We start from the raw sequence: 14,514 nt of genomic DNA on the forward strand, positions 1-14,514 counted from the left end.
AGGATGAAACATGCACTTCTCCAGCTGCAAACTCCAGCATTCTGGATCCAAGGGGATTCTATAAGCAAATGAGGGCTGTCTTTTGGAGAAAAAACACACACACCTGGCCTTCTTGCAGAAAATGAAGGGGGTAATCCTTTGGTAAAGTAAGTTAGGAGACAGAAGCAGCCTCCTTCCTTAAACTTTGTAACATGCTTAAATCACAGCCTCCTCCTATATTTTGCTTTTATCAGTGTTATCCTCTGAGAGGAAAGAGTCCTCAAGCCTCATGGACTCAGCAGCCTAACACTTCACTAAGATGTTGTAGATAAGTAACACTGAATAAGAACAACACTTTGCTCATAATTCAGCACAATAACAAAAGATTCTGTCCCATCCCCAAACCAGTAGCATCATCCATAGATTAAGTAAGCACTTGAATGAGCTGTTTTTGTTTTTTTTTAATTGTTGACTTAATCACAAGACTCAGTGCTTGATTTTATTTTTATTTTGAAAGCAAGTTGGGAAAATTTACAAAACCTGACCAAGAAAAAATTATGAAAATATTTAACTGGATTCATCTTTGGTTACTTCTTATTGCAGTTCCAATAAAACATACACCATTTTTATAGCTCAAAAAGTCAGAAGGTCAATCAACATAAAAACAAGACGTGCTTTCTTTACATATTCATAAATATCCACAATATTAGAAAAGTTGTTTTGCAAAGATTTCTTTTTTCCTGGCAGTGTTAACTTACTATTATACACAGGCTACCAACTTCTTTCTAAGCCTTTAATTACAAGTTGAGCTATTTACAGTCTGCAAAATATTAAGACGTAAAACTCCTTCATAAATATGAAAATAGATCATCTTGCAAAGGTCTTTTAAACTTACTTAATCAAATATCTGGCTGCCCCTCATCCCCCCAAAAAGTTATTTGTTTTGCATAGAAATGTAGTGACATGCAATATAAACAATAGCATTAAGTGCAAACAGGAATTATTCAAGTGTCTTTAGTTGTACTGGCAAAAATACCAATGTTCTGTTACACAAAATACATCAATACCTTTCCAACAAATATAAGTCTACTAACCCCCTTGTCTTGCAGCATTACTTTTGAGGGGCAGCAATTCACATGCATTCTCTTAGTTGCATTTTATCCACCTGCAACCACAACAAAAATAGCTTATAACAGACATTTAAATGAATTAAACATAGGAAGATTTAAAGTGAATTAAAAACATCTTAGATCTCTTCAGGGAACCTAGCAGTGTGTAGAAAGTCTTTTAAAAGAGCAAGGATTGCTTCTGTAAGAAAGTCAAAAATCACAATAAAATCCATTCAGAATAAAACTGTCACATCACTATAAAACAAGGAGTTTGCTGACCACGTGGATCACTGTTCGCATTCATGTTCATCAGTATCTCTCAGAAAATGGCCCCCAGTAGAAAAGCACCCTCAAGTGGGCAGAAAACCTAGAAATAGTTACTAGATGCAACCTGGATTCAGCTTTACGTGACCTAAGGGATGAGACGCAGCGAGCGCCAGCTGTGCTGTGGAGACGCTGGGTTTTAGCAAGCCTGTGGCTATTGGGAAGATGGCCTTTTACTCCAGCTTTACACACCTGCCTCTTGCCCAGCACAGACCAGGGCTCCGGGAACGCGCTGAGCGTTATTCCTTGGCGCTTCGGACACCTCCGCCGCCGTGTACAGAGCTATGCCAGTCAGCAGCGGTGCCCTCTGCGTATCAGCTGGCTTTGCTTCAAGGGTGGATTTTTCAGAAACAGAATTTTAGCCATGCTGCTTTACAAGAGCGCTGTTAAGGGCAGAGAAATATTTTAAGAGACGGCTGTGCAAGAACCCAAGACGAGGTCAGTGGGACGGGTGCCACAGAGGCACCTCCAGCCCGACCGCATGGCCCGTGTGCGAGGAGGGCTCAGAGCCTCCGGGACAACAGACTCCACAGCGGAGGTGCCAGCGCTGGCTCACGGGGCCAGGACAGGCCCCAGGGCACCCGCAGGACGCTGGGCAGCTTCCTTGCGGCCTGGTGACCCCCCAGGAAACGTGTTATTGCTGGTGTGTCTGAAGTCACACAATTCTGTGTGTCTCGTGACAACAGAGGCTGGTGCTGATGGTTTTCCTCCTGAAAGGTTACAATTTTGGAAAGGAAAAGGAAAAAAAAAAAAAGTGCAAGGAAAAAAAGAAAAAGCAGGCACCAGGCAGACAAGTAGCTGGTATTTGAGTCCTTCTGGCTGGTTTCTTGTCCTCAAGAAAATCACGTGCACTCAGCTCCAGCCATACAAGCTGCTCTTCACTCCAAAGACATCAAAACAGCAGACAGGATACACAGGACAGACTACAGATAGCACCTTAGAGAGGCCAAGCAGTGTGGGTCAAGGAAATAGTCTTGGTAAGGATTAATGTTCTCTCTTTAAAACTGCAAAGAATGGCCTAATTTGGCAAAGACTGTACTAAACAATTTAAGGGCACTGGGTTTCTCATTTAATTCTTTGCAGCCACTGCTCAGTTTCAGGCATATTTCACAAGAGAAGGTCTTGTAACTCCCCGAATAGTTACCTATGCCTCCAGAAAGCTCAGTATCTCAGCCAAGAAAGAACATCAGGCTTTCTGCATCCTCCTTTCTGTGAGATGAGGAAAGAAGGGACAGTCTTGCTTCCATCAGGACATACCAGCTTACATTTTCCCTCTTCACAAGAGGGCAACAAGAGTGTAACCAGCTACCTGGGGCAAAATTCTGGACTGCATCACCACCTGTCTGCTCTGCAGGCGGGCAATGCCTACCTCAGTTAGGAATGATAGATTAAACAGAAAAGAGAGAGAACAAACAAACGAGCTAATAATGACAGTGGGAAAAAAAGGCAAAAAGTTGCACAAATATCATCATACAACAAGTTCTCCCGAGAACTGCAGTAGGACCACAGCAAGGATTTCTGATGCTGTTTCCAGCCAGCAGCCATATGCCACTGCTTCTTTCACATATACCTGCTGGTGGAGAGAAAAAAATATGTATGTGTTCACAGACCTCAGTGACAGGAGAAATCAAAGACGACATCTTTGTCAGAAAAATGGGGAAAAAAGATTTCAGCTGGATAAAGTATTTTTCGTTGCTTTGCTGAGCCAACCGCCCTTCCGCAGGCGGCCGCCGGCCCTTGGCCCGCGCGGGGGCAGCTCCCGCTCTGCGCAGGGAGCGTCACTCCTGCAGTGGCATCAGTGCCACGGGATGTGCTGCCAGGGAGGGAGCCGAGCGCGGCCCTTCCAGCTCGGTGCTGACGGCCACGTGTGACCCAGCCGTGGGCAGCTAAGCATTCTGCAGAGAGAGATGGTCTCTGTTCAGCCCCGTAGAGGAAAGTGCTCACGTTCCTCCAAGAGCTTTCACTGATGGCTCCCCAGGAAGCACGGGAATGGCAATGCCTGGAACATGGCTCCTCTTGTGCCTTCTTGTCCCCAGGGCAAAATCATCCTCCACAGCTGGGCTGAGGTACGTGGATCGCTGGGCAAGGAAGTGAGCAGTGTTCACTGCGCTGGTATCCAAATCCTATGGAAAACGAAAGGCCAGGGAACAGATACTTCTTGTTAATTGGAAAATACCTGTCAGGTGACTGAGCCTGCACATTGCTACCAGCAGGAGGGGTTTGGGTTCTGCAATTTTTGAAACAAGAGCTGTTTGATGCAGCAGGAGCAGTGTTCACAGCCACTCGGGGACCAGACAGCGTTCCTGTCTGCACACCATGGCTCTGGAAGATCTCTATCCCATTTGTAGATTGGGGGAAGCTCTGATTCATGCACACTGCTGGCAGGACGTTAGCACAAAAGCTGCAGTGGTTTGAGCAGCTGGTTAAGTCAGAGGAGGAGGGAAAATGTCAGGGCCTCTCTCTCACCAACCTGGAGCTTAAGGCCCTAAAAGCTTCCATGCCGAAATCCAGGCCAAACTGCTTCACACAGACCCCAGCTGCGGGTACTACTGCTCGGAAGAAACTATGGGGCGTCACACGGACATCCGGGCGGGAGCAGTTCTCCCTCCTAACACAAATCGGGGAAGGGGATAAGCACAACTTGAAATAAAGTCAAAAGAATCTGTCTCTCCCAACGCTGTCTGCAGCCTTCCGTTTGACAGCCCATTTCTACAATCTGCTGAGTCTGTTTCAAACATGTGAGACCCAGCATTGTAGAAAAACAGTCAAAGTGATTGGGAACAACAGTTCCGCCAAGGTCATGTCCTATTTGCGCACTCTGTTCAAATGTCACAGGTTGACTGTGCGCTGCTGCTTGCGGAGGTGTTGGAGGAGGTCAAGGCCACCAGGGCAGCGCCGTCCCCGTCCTGCTCACCAAACGGCCGGGCCTCTCTCCTCAGCTCCCTGGAGGGGCTGACACTGAACAGAGGCTTCGCAGACTCCAGCACAGTATTTTTCTGCAGCTCGTCTTCCACCTCCATCTCTTCAGAGGGGGGACAACCTGCAAACGCCTGTGAGGAGCCGTGTCCCTCCGAGTTCACCGAGTTCTCAGCTGGGAGCCTTTTGCAGGCTAGTGACTCAAGTTGGGCCAGGGCTGAAGGCTGATTACGTGCCGGGTCTGCACACGTGTTCTCAATGGGATAAAATCCATTTTCCTCCTGGGGCACTGGCCCATCTGAACAGTCCATATCCTCCTCTTGTCCTGGAACGGGAAGAAATTCTGGCCTGTGCAGCTTGGCTTGAAAGGGGGGAATCTCTGCCACGCCGTATTTACTGCTGCTCAGGAGTTTCTGCCGGACCTCTGCGCCCAGCTGGGCCGGGTCGCACCTGCCCACGGTTGAGGAGAGCCCCCTGAAGAGGCCGTACTCCTTATGCGGCAGCTCGGGGGAGATGGGAAGCGACCTGCATCTCCTCCCCGGGAGCAGGGAAAGCTCCTGCCAGTCCGTGCTGCACGCCTGCCGGAGCTGGCACTGGCTGGCCCTGAGGCCACCGCCTGCCTCCGGGGAATGCAAGTCAAACACGAGCGAGATCACGGACTTGCTTGGCATGTCGAAGAACTTGATCTTGCCCCCCTTGAGGTCCTCCCTGGCATTGAAGGGATTAACTTTCCGGCCTAGCCCCTTGTTTGGCGTATAGTAGGGATCCTGCACGTTTATCTTCCGGGAAGGCTTGCGGGAGAAGATGTCCGACTGGCTGCGGGACAGCCAGATATTCCGACGTGGGCGAGGTGACTTGGGTGGGATTTTATCATCCAGGGAACTCAATCGTTTTACTCCTGGTCCTTTTTCAATTGACCCTGAGCGGAAGAAAAGAAATACCCTTAGCTTAAGGAAGTTTTATGCCTGCATGCTTGCTTCCAGAGCCTTCGTGAGAACCGTAGAGGAAAAGGTGCATTTCTGATGTTCCAAAATACCTTGCACAAGGACACGTTTGCTGGTTGCTTACAAGTTTCTGCACAAACACAGGACGTCATTCCCTTCACCCCAAGGTAGTACTGGTTTCTAACTTAGTAACTGGCAGACATGTTCACAGCATGTTTTAAATATAAAAGTAGCCAAAACTTACATTTAAGATATTCCCTCCACTTTGTCAAACTAGTTAAAAGTCATCTTGAAGACCCAAGGAAGTGCAAATACTACTAATGTCATCTTATTTCCCTAGGCAGTGGAATTAAGGCTGCTTCTTTATCATTTAACGTTCAAATCTGCCACGCACATTATGGAAGGTGCCAATTCAGCAGAACAGTACTGTCTTCAGAGAAAAAAAGAAAAAAAAAGGAAAAGAAAAACTGTACAAAAACTTGGTATGAATGAAGACGTCTTCTCTCTCTTCCAGCTCCTATGTAAATGCTATATTTTAATGTCCCTTCAAACTGCCAGTGTAGTGAATGGCAGAATCGGTACATAGTGGGATATATTATGCACATACTACATATACACAGGTAATGTAGATGTAATATATACATATATAAAATATACACATGTGTATATATGTGTATATATGTACATACACGCACCCACAAATACACAAAAATATATACAAATGTGTGCACGTATGTATATAAGATGCATCACTAGAAAAGGATGGTAGTTGTTTAGGATATAGTTGTTTAGGAAAAGATGCTAATTTGCTGTCTGGATCATCTGGCTGCTACTGGCTCTCAATGTGCCTCTAAAATGCTATGGTAGAGCAGAGAGAGCTGAATGGATAGGAAGAGGAGGTAGTATCTCCTTTACCTACCATTTGCAGAATGAACACGTGTGGATTTCTGCTTTTCCCTGGAAATACTCTGGGTTTAGATTAGGTGCTCCACTCAGGAAAGACTCTAGGACTCCCAGAACTGTTAGGGTAACACTGCCAGATGCAAATCTGAGAGATGCTCCAGAAGGAGCATGCCAGGAAAGAGAAAAGAATTCACGTTCCTTTTAACCAGCATCTCTCTCATGCATTTCTGCAGGGGGAGGACTACAACATGCATATGGCTCCATCTGGCTTGGAATGCACAGTTTACTTTAAGATTATAGATATACATATGAAACCATTCTACTGTTCTCTATGTTTCCAATGGGAGAAGTCTACCAATGCAGAAGATATCTAAGTCAGAATGTTCCCCAATCTATAAAAACATTTGTAGTTTGCTCCCCACACGAGGTGGCACTAGACTGCTTCATAGAAAGCATTCGAGCCTCTCATGTTCAAAATCATTTTCAGGCTTAGGATAACACCATTCATAAACCGTAAACAGCAACACACGTTTGAAACCCCTGCCTTCAAAATGTGAACACCGAACTCTCCCATCAGCCTGCAGTCCTCTCTGTGCTAATGCAGACACCTACCTTTGGGCTTTCTTTCGCTGTTGTCAATATTGAAAAATTTTCTCTCTCTCTCCGATTCCTCGTTTCTCAAACGGTTTAAAATATCCTCCAGTGTTTTGACAATATCAGTAAATGAAGGACGCAGCTTTGGATCCATCTGTGAATAGACATAAGTCAGAATTTCACGTGGGTTTGTCGATGCTGTTCTAGCTTCATAGTTGACAGGGAGAGGCACAATTTGAAGGAGCTGAGGAAATTCAAGACAGGGTGGTGGCAGGAATGGAGAAAAGTCATGTTGTATCCCAGGTTTTCTCTCTCAAGTTTAATTATCAAACCATCAGCATTCTAGGATGAGGACACATTTTAAAGGGAAAGGTGGGAAGATGCTAGATTCGGCATTTGGAAGAGGATTGAGGGGTTGTTTTTTTCTATTCTTTTCAAAAGCTTTCTCAGTTCAAGGATTTCTCTCTGTGCTTCAGTTATCAGCCAGAAAGTATATATCAGCATAATTTCAAGACCCTGCCTGAAAGAATAAGAATTAAACAGAACAACTTGGCTATGACATTCATTAAAAGCTTCTAATTTTTCCATAAGCTCCTTGCGGCTTTAATTAAAATCCACATAAATGGCACTGCAGATTTCAAAGTCTAAAATGTTCTATCTTTGCTCTGTTAATTACCCCACAGTATGCAGGAAACAAGACTGGTTATGTAATTGGACAAAGTAGCACAGTACAAAAGTGTATCTTACTTGATTGCCTAGGTAAAACTTCTCCCCCCTAGTCATTAGCATGTATTCTAACTCACCCTATTAGAAATGGGCATAAAGTCTGACACTAAAGTGATACTGCAGAGCAAGCAGCTTAATTTAAGTTGTATTTTAGAAGGCATTTATTTCATCATTCTAAATACAACCCTAAACATACGTTTAACTCTGTAGGTAGCAGTGCCTAATTTGGCAGCTAAAAGTTCACTTCATTATGCTACTAAAAAAGATTCTGCTTGGCTCAGTTCCTGTTCTCCAGCCTTGGAAAGGCTTCTTCCTAAGGGCAGGCCCAGGCAGAGCTCATTCCCAGCACAAAGGGAACGCTGGTGCTTTGTAAACAAACAGCCTCCCCAAGACCCCCCTGACGCTGCCTTGCAGCTCCCAGCAGATGAAAGCACCCGGGTATGGGGCAATGCCAAAAACACTTTTAACACCGTGTAAGGGCACTCTCCCCACTTGTTTACGCTCTCGTCTTTATAGCACTCTTCTCTCTGCAAGCGTTTGTATTAATGCAAGCTGAAAAGAGAGCTCAGGGGCAAGGATTCCTATGCAGGGTACGAACGGATGGTGCTGCTTCTTTCAGCAGCAGTGCTGACATGAAACCAAAAGCTGAAAATCATGACCAGAGCCAGGAATCAAAGCCTGTTCTGATACTTCTTACAAATGTTCTCTAGAATATGGTGCTGTTACTGGCTCTGGAGTATTGAGCAAACTATTCTGACAGAAAATTTTTAGAAGTAGCATCAATTTAAGGTGTGCAAACTGGCACCCTCAAGAATAGATCCCTTGACATTCCCAACTTCAGTTGAGACAGCTGAGCCTCAGGCTCTCTTATTTCAGATAAACTAGCTCTACTCTATAAATGGACTTGCACGCTCCTTTAAGGAACACCCACGAGACTGATCTTGGGAATTTTCAAACCACAGAAGACCTATCAAGGTACCCAGTACAATTACAACTTTGCTCAAAAACTAGCAGAAAGTTTACTCCACACTGTACATTGCCTTACTGATATTAAATCTTTTGGGTCCAAGTTTGTGTCTTTTTTTTTTTTTTTTTTTAAACTAGAGATTTGGAGGTTTATCCTTCTTTCCAAAGGGCAGCATATAGACTTTAGAGTAATTCTTCTCTTTATTTGTCTGTGCCCTCTCCATCCCCTGTCTTTGTGAGCAACAGGAGAGCTGTTTCTTCACAGCTCAGGAGGTCTGTGCACAATAACAGCTGGATTCTGTCTGCCCAAGGGCCAGCCAGCCTCAATAGCAAACAACTGGTTATGATCAGCCTGAGCAGCCTGCACGAAGCTGCTCAGTGCACCAGGGTTGTCTGTTTGGCATGACAGAACATGGAACTGCAAAAGTAGAGGATGAGCCTTTTTGCAGAGGACAGGATATAAAAAGCGACAAGGGACTTCCTGGGCTATCACAATCTATGCCCTTTTATAGCTCAGCACTTTCAGTTTCCTCTGTAAATGCTTTAAGCTCTGACTTCAAAAACCAGAGCCAGAGAAGTCCAGTTCTGACCCCTCCTCACCAGTTTGGATACTCACATTACAGCAGTTGAAGGCCAGCTGGAGGAAGTCGGGGGGACAGTCTCCCACCATGTGCTGGAAGGCATCGTAATCTAACCCAAAATTCTGTACAAACAAGAACATGGCACAGAGATACGAGTGAGGTCTGCTATCTAGCCCAAAGCATCGTCATTTCAGCTCCCGCCATGGAGTTATCAGAAATAACCATGAACACCATCTCTGCGGGCAGCCTCAAACAGAGGATTTTGAGAAAACTTCATGCAGTGAACTGCAGCATTCCCACAGGGATTATTTGATGTAAAATACCTGTAAGAGAATGATTTGACTTCAAAGTCCATCATTCTTCCTGGAATTAACTGCAATTCACTGCACTGGAAGTCTTGTCTGTGTGGTTCTGGAAGTGATTTTCTATATTATTTTTCACTATGGTTACTTCCACAGTGTAATCAAAAGCCTGTTTTGAAACCAGAAGCTTAGGTATCATGAAAACTCAGCAAGGAAAAGCGTTAACTTTTCAGGGGATGATACTAGTAAATTAGTAGTACAAATTGCCCAGTTCCTTAAACACATTTACACAAGATGTGAAAGACTCTTATTCGCTGCACTTCAAATCCTAAGCAATTTTGCATTTTCAGAACTGGAGCAAGAGACAATTTGGAAGGCTACAATACAGAAGACCAAAGCTACCCTACAGATGAGCCCCCATCCTCCCCCAAAAGCCAGCTGAAGAAAATAGATCTTTTATTTTGTCAGTTTTATATCAGATCCGCGATGCTTAGTCCAGACTATGCTAAAATAAGGGTTCCTGCCCCTTTCACAAGGGGAGCTGCTAAGAGGACAGAGCGTGTCCCGCGTGCGCCCAAAGTGCCCAGCTGGGAACTTGACAAGTCTACGGAGCCACCGCTCCACAAAGGGAAGGTCCCTGCCATGCTCTCGGTGTCCTGCCAACTACAGACACGTCTGGGGCTTCAGACAGGGTTTCCCATGAAGATTTTAGCTGGACAAAGGCTGAGATTGCATCAAAATGTCTTCGATGGAGCTTCTTACAGTAGTGGCACAGAAGAACAGCAGCTTTTCAGAGTCTTTTTTTAAGTAACACCTATTCATCATTATCTTTGGCAGACGTACCAAACAGCCATAGGCCATTATCACAGTATATTTACCAGCTCCCACCAAAGTACAAGCATAACCACTTACTTCTGTACGAGGGAGATAGTCTGGATCTGCTTGTATTCTTGCAATAATCTCACACAGAATTATACCATAAGAGAACACATCCGCCTAAGGGGGAAAAAAATAAACAGCTGCATGGTTCAGCTCTGAACACTCAGTGTTCTTATCTGTCATTGAGTTTCTCCTTACCCCACGTAGTTACTGGAAACAAGCAAACCACCACAAGGCTTGCAACCACTAAAAACTGTCCTATAGCTTTTAATTTTCATGTGAGGAAACACATACTCATAGCATAGTGCTCCTGATGAACAAAGAGCAACAATAATGTTAAAACTTTCACACACAAAAATATTCAAACTATTGTTACTTCAAAAGTATCAAAAAAAAAGGGCAAACAAAAAATCCAGAATTCCTTCCCTGCACAGGGAATAATAAAGTTATATTTGATATGTTACAGATGGGAATAATTTAAAACATAGCCAAAATATGACATGCCTATATATCACTGTGGTACCGTTTTGTTGCTGTTGTTTGTTCTAAGAACTTCATTTTTCTCTTCTCACTATTTAGCATGTCTGCAAAAAATGATGTCTTTCTCAAAGCTTGAGATCTGGTAACATTGTACCCAAGCATCAACCTCTGTGGAAATTTCCATGATGTTTAGTAATCATTTATCAGAATGCCCCTGGATTTGCACAGCTCCAGTTCCTCAGAGTCCCACCGTCTGAATTTAGCAAGTAAAAAAAATAAAAATAAAAATAAGGGAGATGTGGAATACAGGTCTATAGAGCAGCAGACTGCCTCTCTCACCCCTTAGGTATCAGGCAAGCTTATATGCCAGCTCCCATGTTGACAGAGTTGTTTCCTCTTTAGTTCTCCATGTCCTGGGGCGAGTACAGAACATGGCACAATAGATTTGGGTACTTTATTATTAATTTGGGTCAACGGGAACTCTTAACAAAACTTTGAAATGGTAATTACCACATTCATTATCGAGGTAGCTACTGCTTTCCCCCAAGTTAAGAGCTCTACCAATTAAAGAGATTATCAGCTGCTGGCAAAAAAAAAAAAAAAAAAAAAAAAAAAGGTGCATGATGTGGGCGTTATCAGAGAAGGTCACACTTGTAGGGCTGAACTTGGACGTGTCTTAGAGAACGTCCTTGCATGCATGAGAGGAAAACCTTTGTAAAGAAGAGCTTGACTCAAAATACTGCTTCCAAAATCTAGTCTGATCTGGTCCTCCTCTGAAAGAAATATTTCCTAATAGCACAAGTCGGAAAAACGAGAAATTCCTTTGCAGAACATTTTTACTTACGTATTTTATCTTTGACAACTGCCTGTTTTGTAGTTGCTGTTTGTTTGTTTTTGTAATTAAATTAAATTACATTTAAGTAAAATTTAATTTTTAAATTCTTGCGATTAAATTTGTAATTAAAAAAAAAATTCACGTTTACACAAAGCCCTCTTACTTCTATCCAGATTTCACTACAAGAAGCAACTACATTTCTGTTTAAAAACAAAAACAATCAAACAAAAAAGCATACCCAGACATTTCTTATGAGATCTGATCAGGTTGGGTTGTATTAGGCAGAAATATGGTAAAGTTTGTCTAAATATTTGTTTTTTTAGAATGGGAGTATCTTAACAGTGAATTATGTTAAAAATACTTTTATTTCTGCATGAGAGGCCACAACATGAAATAAAATTATTAGCTCTTTAACCCATATTCTCCATTAGTTTAAGCCACCGAGTACAACAATATAACAAGTTAAATTGTCACCAATTTTTATGATGGTCCTAAATATTGTATTCAGCTACTGAAGACAAATATCTGACAACTGCAGATCGCTTGCATGTACCTACCTTTTCATTGTAGGGTTCATCTCTGAGAACCTCTGGTGCCATCCAGAAGGGTGAACCCACCACTGGTAACTTCTCGCTGCATAACATAGGTACATACATGCAGATAGATAGATGGATATACATATATACACACATACAGATAGATGTGCACACATATAGGCAAAGTGAGAGATGCACAGAGAAGGAGAGAGAGAAAATAACCATTAGGAAAAGCCTGTGGTGTTGGATACCATAAATTCAAGTATCTGGAGAAACTTTGAGCAAAAGAAAGCCTACACAAGCAGGCACCATAACATACTGTATTTTACATTCATTTCCTACTAGAGTTACTGGAACATTCTTTTATGTCTTCAAAGAATTTATTGTATTTCTAGTTTCTAAGTCCCTGTGCAAGGCCATGCGTTTCTGAACAAAGGAGCAAAGGCTCCTTCATGTCAAGACCAGTTTCTAGCTAGATTTCAAATTCTCCATTGATGGAGGTATCCCCATATGAATATCTATGAGCTGCTCTATAACAGAAAGTATTCAGCACAACCTGCTGCTGGGAATTAGTCTCAATTATCATGCCAAGATTTAAGAAAATTGTTTGTTACGCAAAAATAAACTAGGCTGAAACTAGGATAAGATTACATCAACTCTTTGAAAGGTTTGCAGAACTGTATCTTAAAAAATATCTGAATCGATCAGATGAAACCTTTGATAGGGAAAAATTAGAATTAATTAGGATACAGGTAGATACTGCAGCCTTAAGAAATACATCAAGGTTGTCCCCATGTGACCTTGAAGGAATCGGTATCTCTGAAGACAAACCACTGAAGACCTGAAACACAGAGGCTCCCTGGCCACTAAACCCGAAGCAACACGACAGCATTTGGAAATGGAGGTGAGACTACGTCAAACCAAAACGGCAGCTACGATAACAACTGCATTCTGTTATTTATTGTGCTATTAAGCTCTTTACTCAAAATATTGCTACATTCTCAGTCTTCAGGACATCTCAGAACTCGGTATGAAGAACACACACTGCCGCCTTCCTGATTTTGTGATGGCTTTGTGTTAATAAAACAGAAGCTCTCATCACTCACCTGAAAAGGTAAAGATTTCACACGACTTCACAAGACAAATATTGGCAGTTCCCACTATACTACAAGTAATTTGAAAAGTGTTTGCTTTGTTAAACTTTTGGATCATTTCTCCTCATTAACCTAAATGCAAGCGTTCAGAACGTCCCAAGATATACCTTTGGGAGATATCCGATTTAAAATGATGGGTCAATTTTTACCATTTTCTTCGCAGCCATAACAACTAGGAGAGTTTTATTTATTTTAAGTAGAAGCAGACAGCGAAGAAAATTTGAGAGCACGTTTCACAGTCAGAAATACATGAGTCTGTGTACAGGGGAGAGAACAATGAAATCCTTGTCTTTGATGTCCCTAACGGAGAGAGGACAAAGAACCATTTCCAGTTGTAACCCTGGCTTGTGACAGTCACCTGTGTCTTCCTCAAAGGAACCAAGATCACAGCTTCACCCCAAGGAAAGCAAATGGTGAGTTACTTTTAGAGAGTATTTTTAATGCCTCTTGGTTACAACCCTGAACCTTAACAACTAACTAAGAGGTTAAATAAAAGGAAAAAAAAAGAAAAAGAAAAAAAAGAAAAGAAATGTCACTGAATATTGTTTATTAAGGTAGGAAGAGGCAAATTAAAGTGTTTGCAGTTAAGGAAGAAGACATTTATTATAAAATCATCCCAATCCAGAATGCTGGACAGCTCTTTACACAAATCTCCTGTTTGAGTGAATCCTCTCATCACTGGGGCAGTTTGAAAGAGCTAATGTCACTATTAAATCTATCAAAATGCACCATAATTAAAGCTGGAGCACTTTGGTCATTCAGCCCACAGCTCTAGACTGGGGATGCTTTTTGCAGCTTGTCTATCAGAATGCAATAGTGGCCTCAGGGATTCAGCTAACTAGAGCTTCTGCTCTGCAACCCCCGTGCAGCGATCTGCGAGAGAGACTGTTTTGACTAGTCCACATACCTGTGATCAGGAATTTTCTCTGCCAAACCAAAGTCCCCCACTATTGCTGAGTATCCGTTCTCATCACGTTTTATTAAGCAGTTCTGGAAAAGAAAAAAAATAAAACAGAAGACCTATTGTCTGTGCACAAAACCTCTACACCGCTTTATTTATTTTCAATCTAGAAGAAGATTACAAGATATTGTTTGAAAGACATCTCATCTATGAAAAGCTTTTGTCTAAAAGCAACACCCGCCTTCCCCCGTCCTCCTGCACACTCACGTGCCTGTCAAACTTACAGATGCTGCAAACAGCCTTAGATTTGGGTAATAATCCACTTTAAAACTTGCTGAGACAGCAGGCAGCCACAGGCAGCCCATATCCAGCTAGGTTCTAGCAA

General features: G+C 42.9%; 1 protein-coding gene across 1 annotated transcript in view; it reads right to left on the reverse strand.

The window, feature by feature from the left end:
• Window positions 1-3,962: 3,962 nt before the first annotated feature.
• Window positions 3,963-14,514, reverse strand: part of TESK2 (testis associated actin remodelling kinase 2) — a 69,466-nt gene continuing 58,914 nt past the window's right edge. The window contains exons 6-11 of the mRNA XM_088526144.1: window positions 14,136-14,218; window positions 12,096-12,171; window positions 10,257-10,340; window positions 9,078-9,164; window positions 6,788-6,923; window positions 3,963-5,247 (exon numbers count right to left, since the gene is read on the reverse strand). Coding sequence (XP_088382270.1) covers window positions 4,235-5,247; window positions 6,788-6,923; window positions 9,078-9,164; window positions 10,257-10,340; window positions 12,096-12,171; window positions 14,136-14,218 — 1,479 coding nt within the window. The 3' untranslated portion in view covers window positions 3,963-4,234. The remainder of the gene's footprint in view (window positions 5,248-6,787; window positions 6,924-9,077; window positions 9,165-10,256; window positions 10,341-12,095; window positions 12,172-14,135; window positions 14,219-14,514) is intronic.

The sequence above is a fragment of the Tinamus guttatus genome, unplaced genomic scaffold (genome assembly GCF_059628265.1).
Source record: "Tinamus guttatus ecotype Peru unplaced genomic scaffold, ASM5962826v1 Tinamus_guttatus_pri_ptg000242l, whole genome shotgun sequence".
Lineage (NCBI taxonomy): Eukaryota > Metazoa > Chordata > Aves > Tinamiformes > Tinamidae > Tinamus > Tinamus guttatus.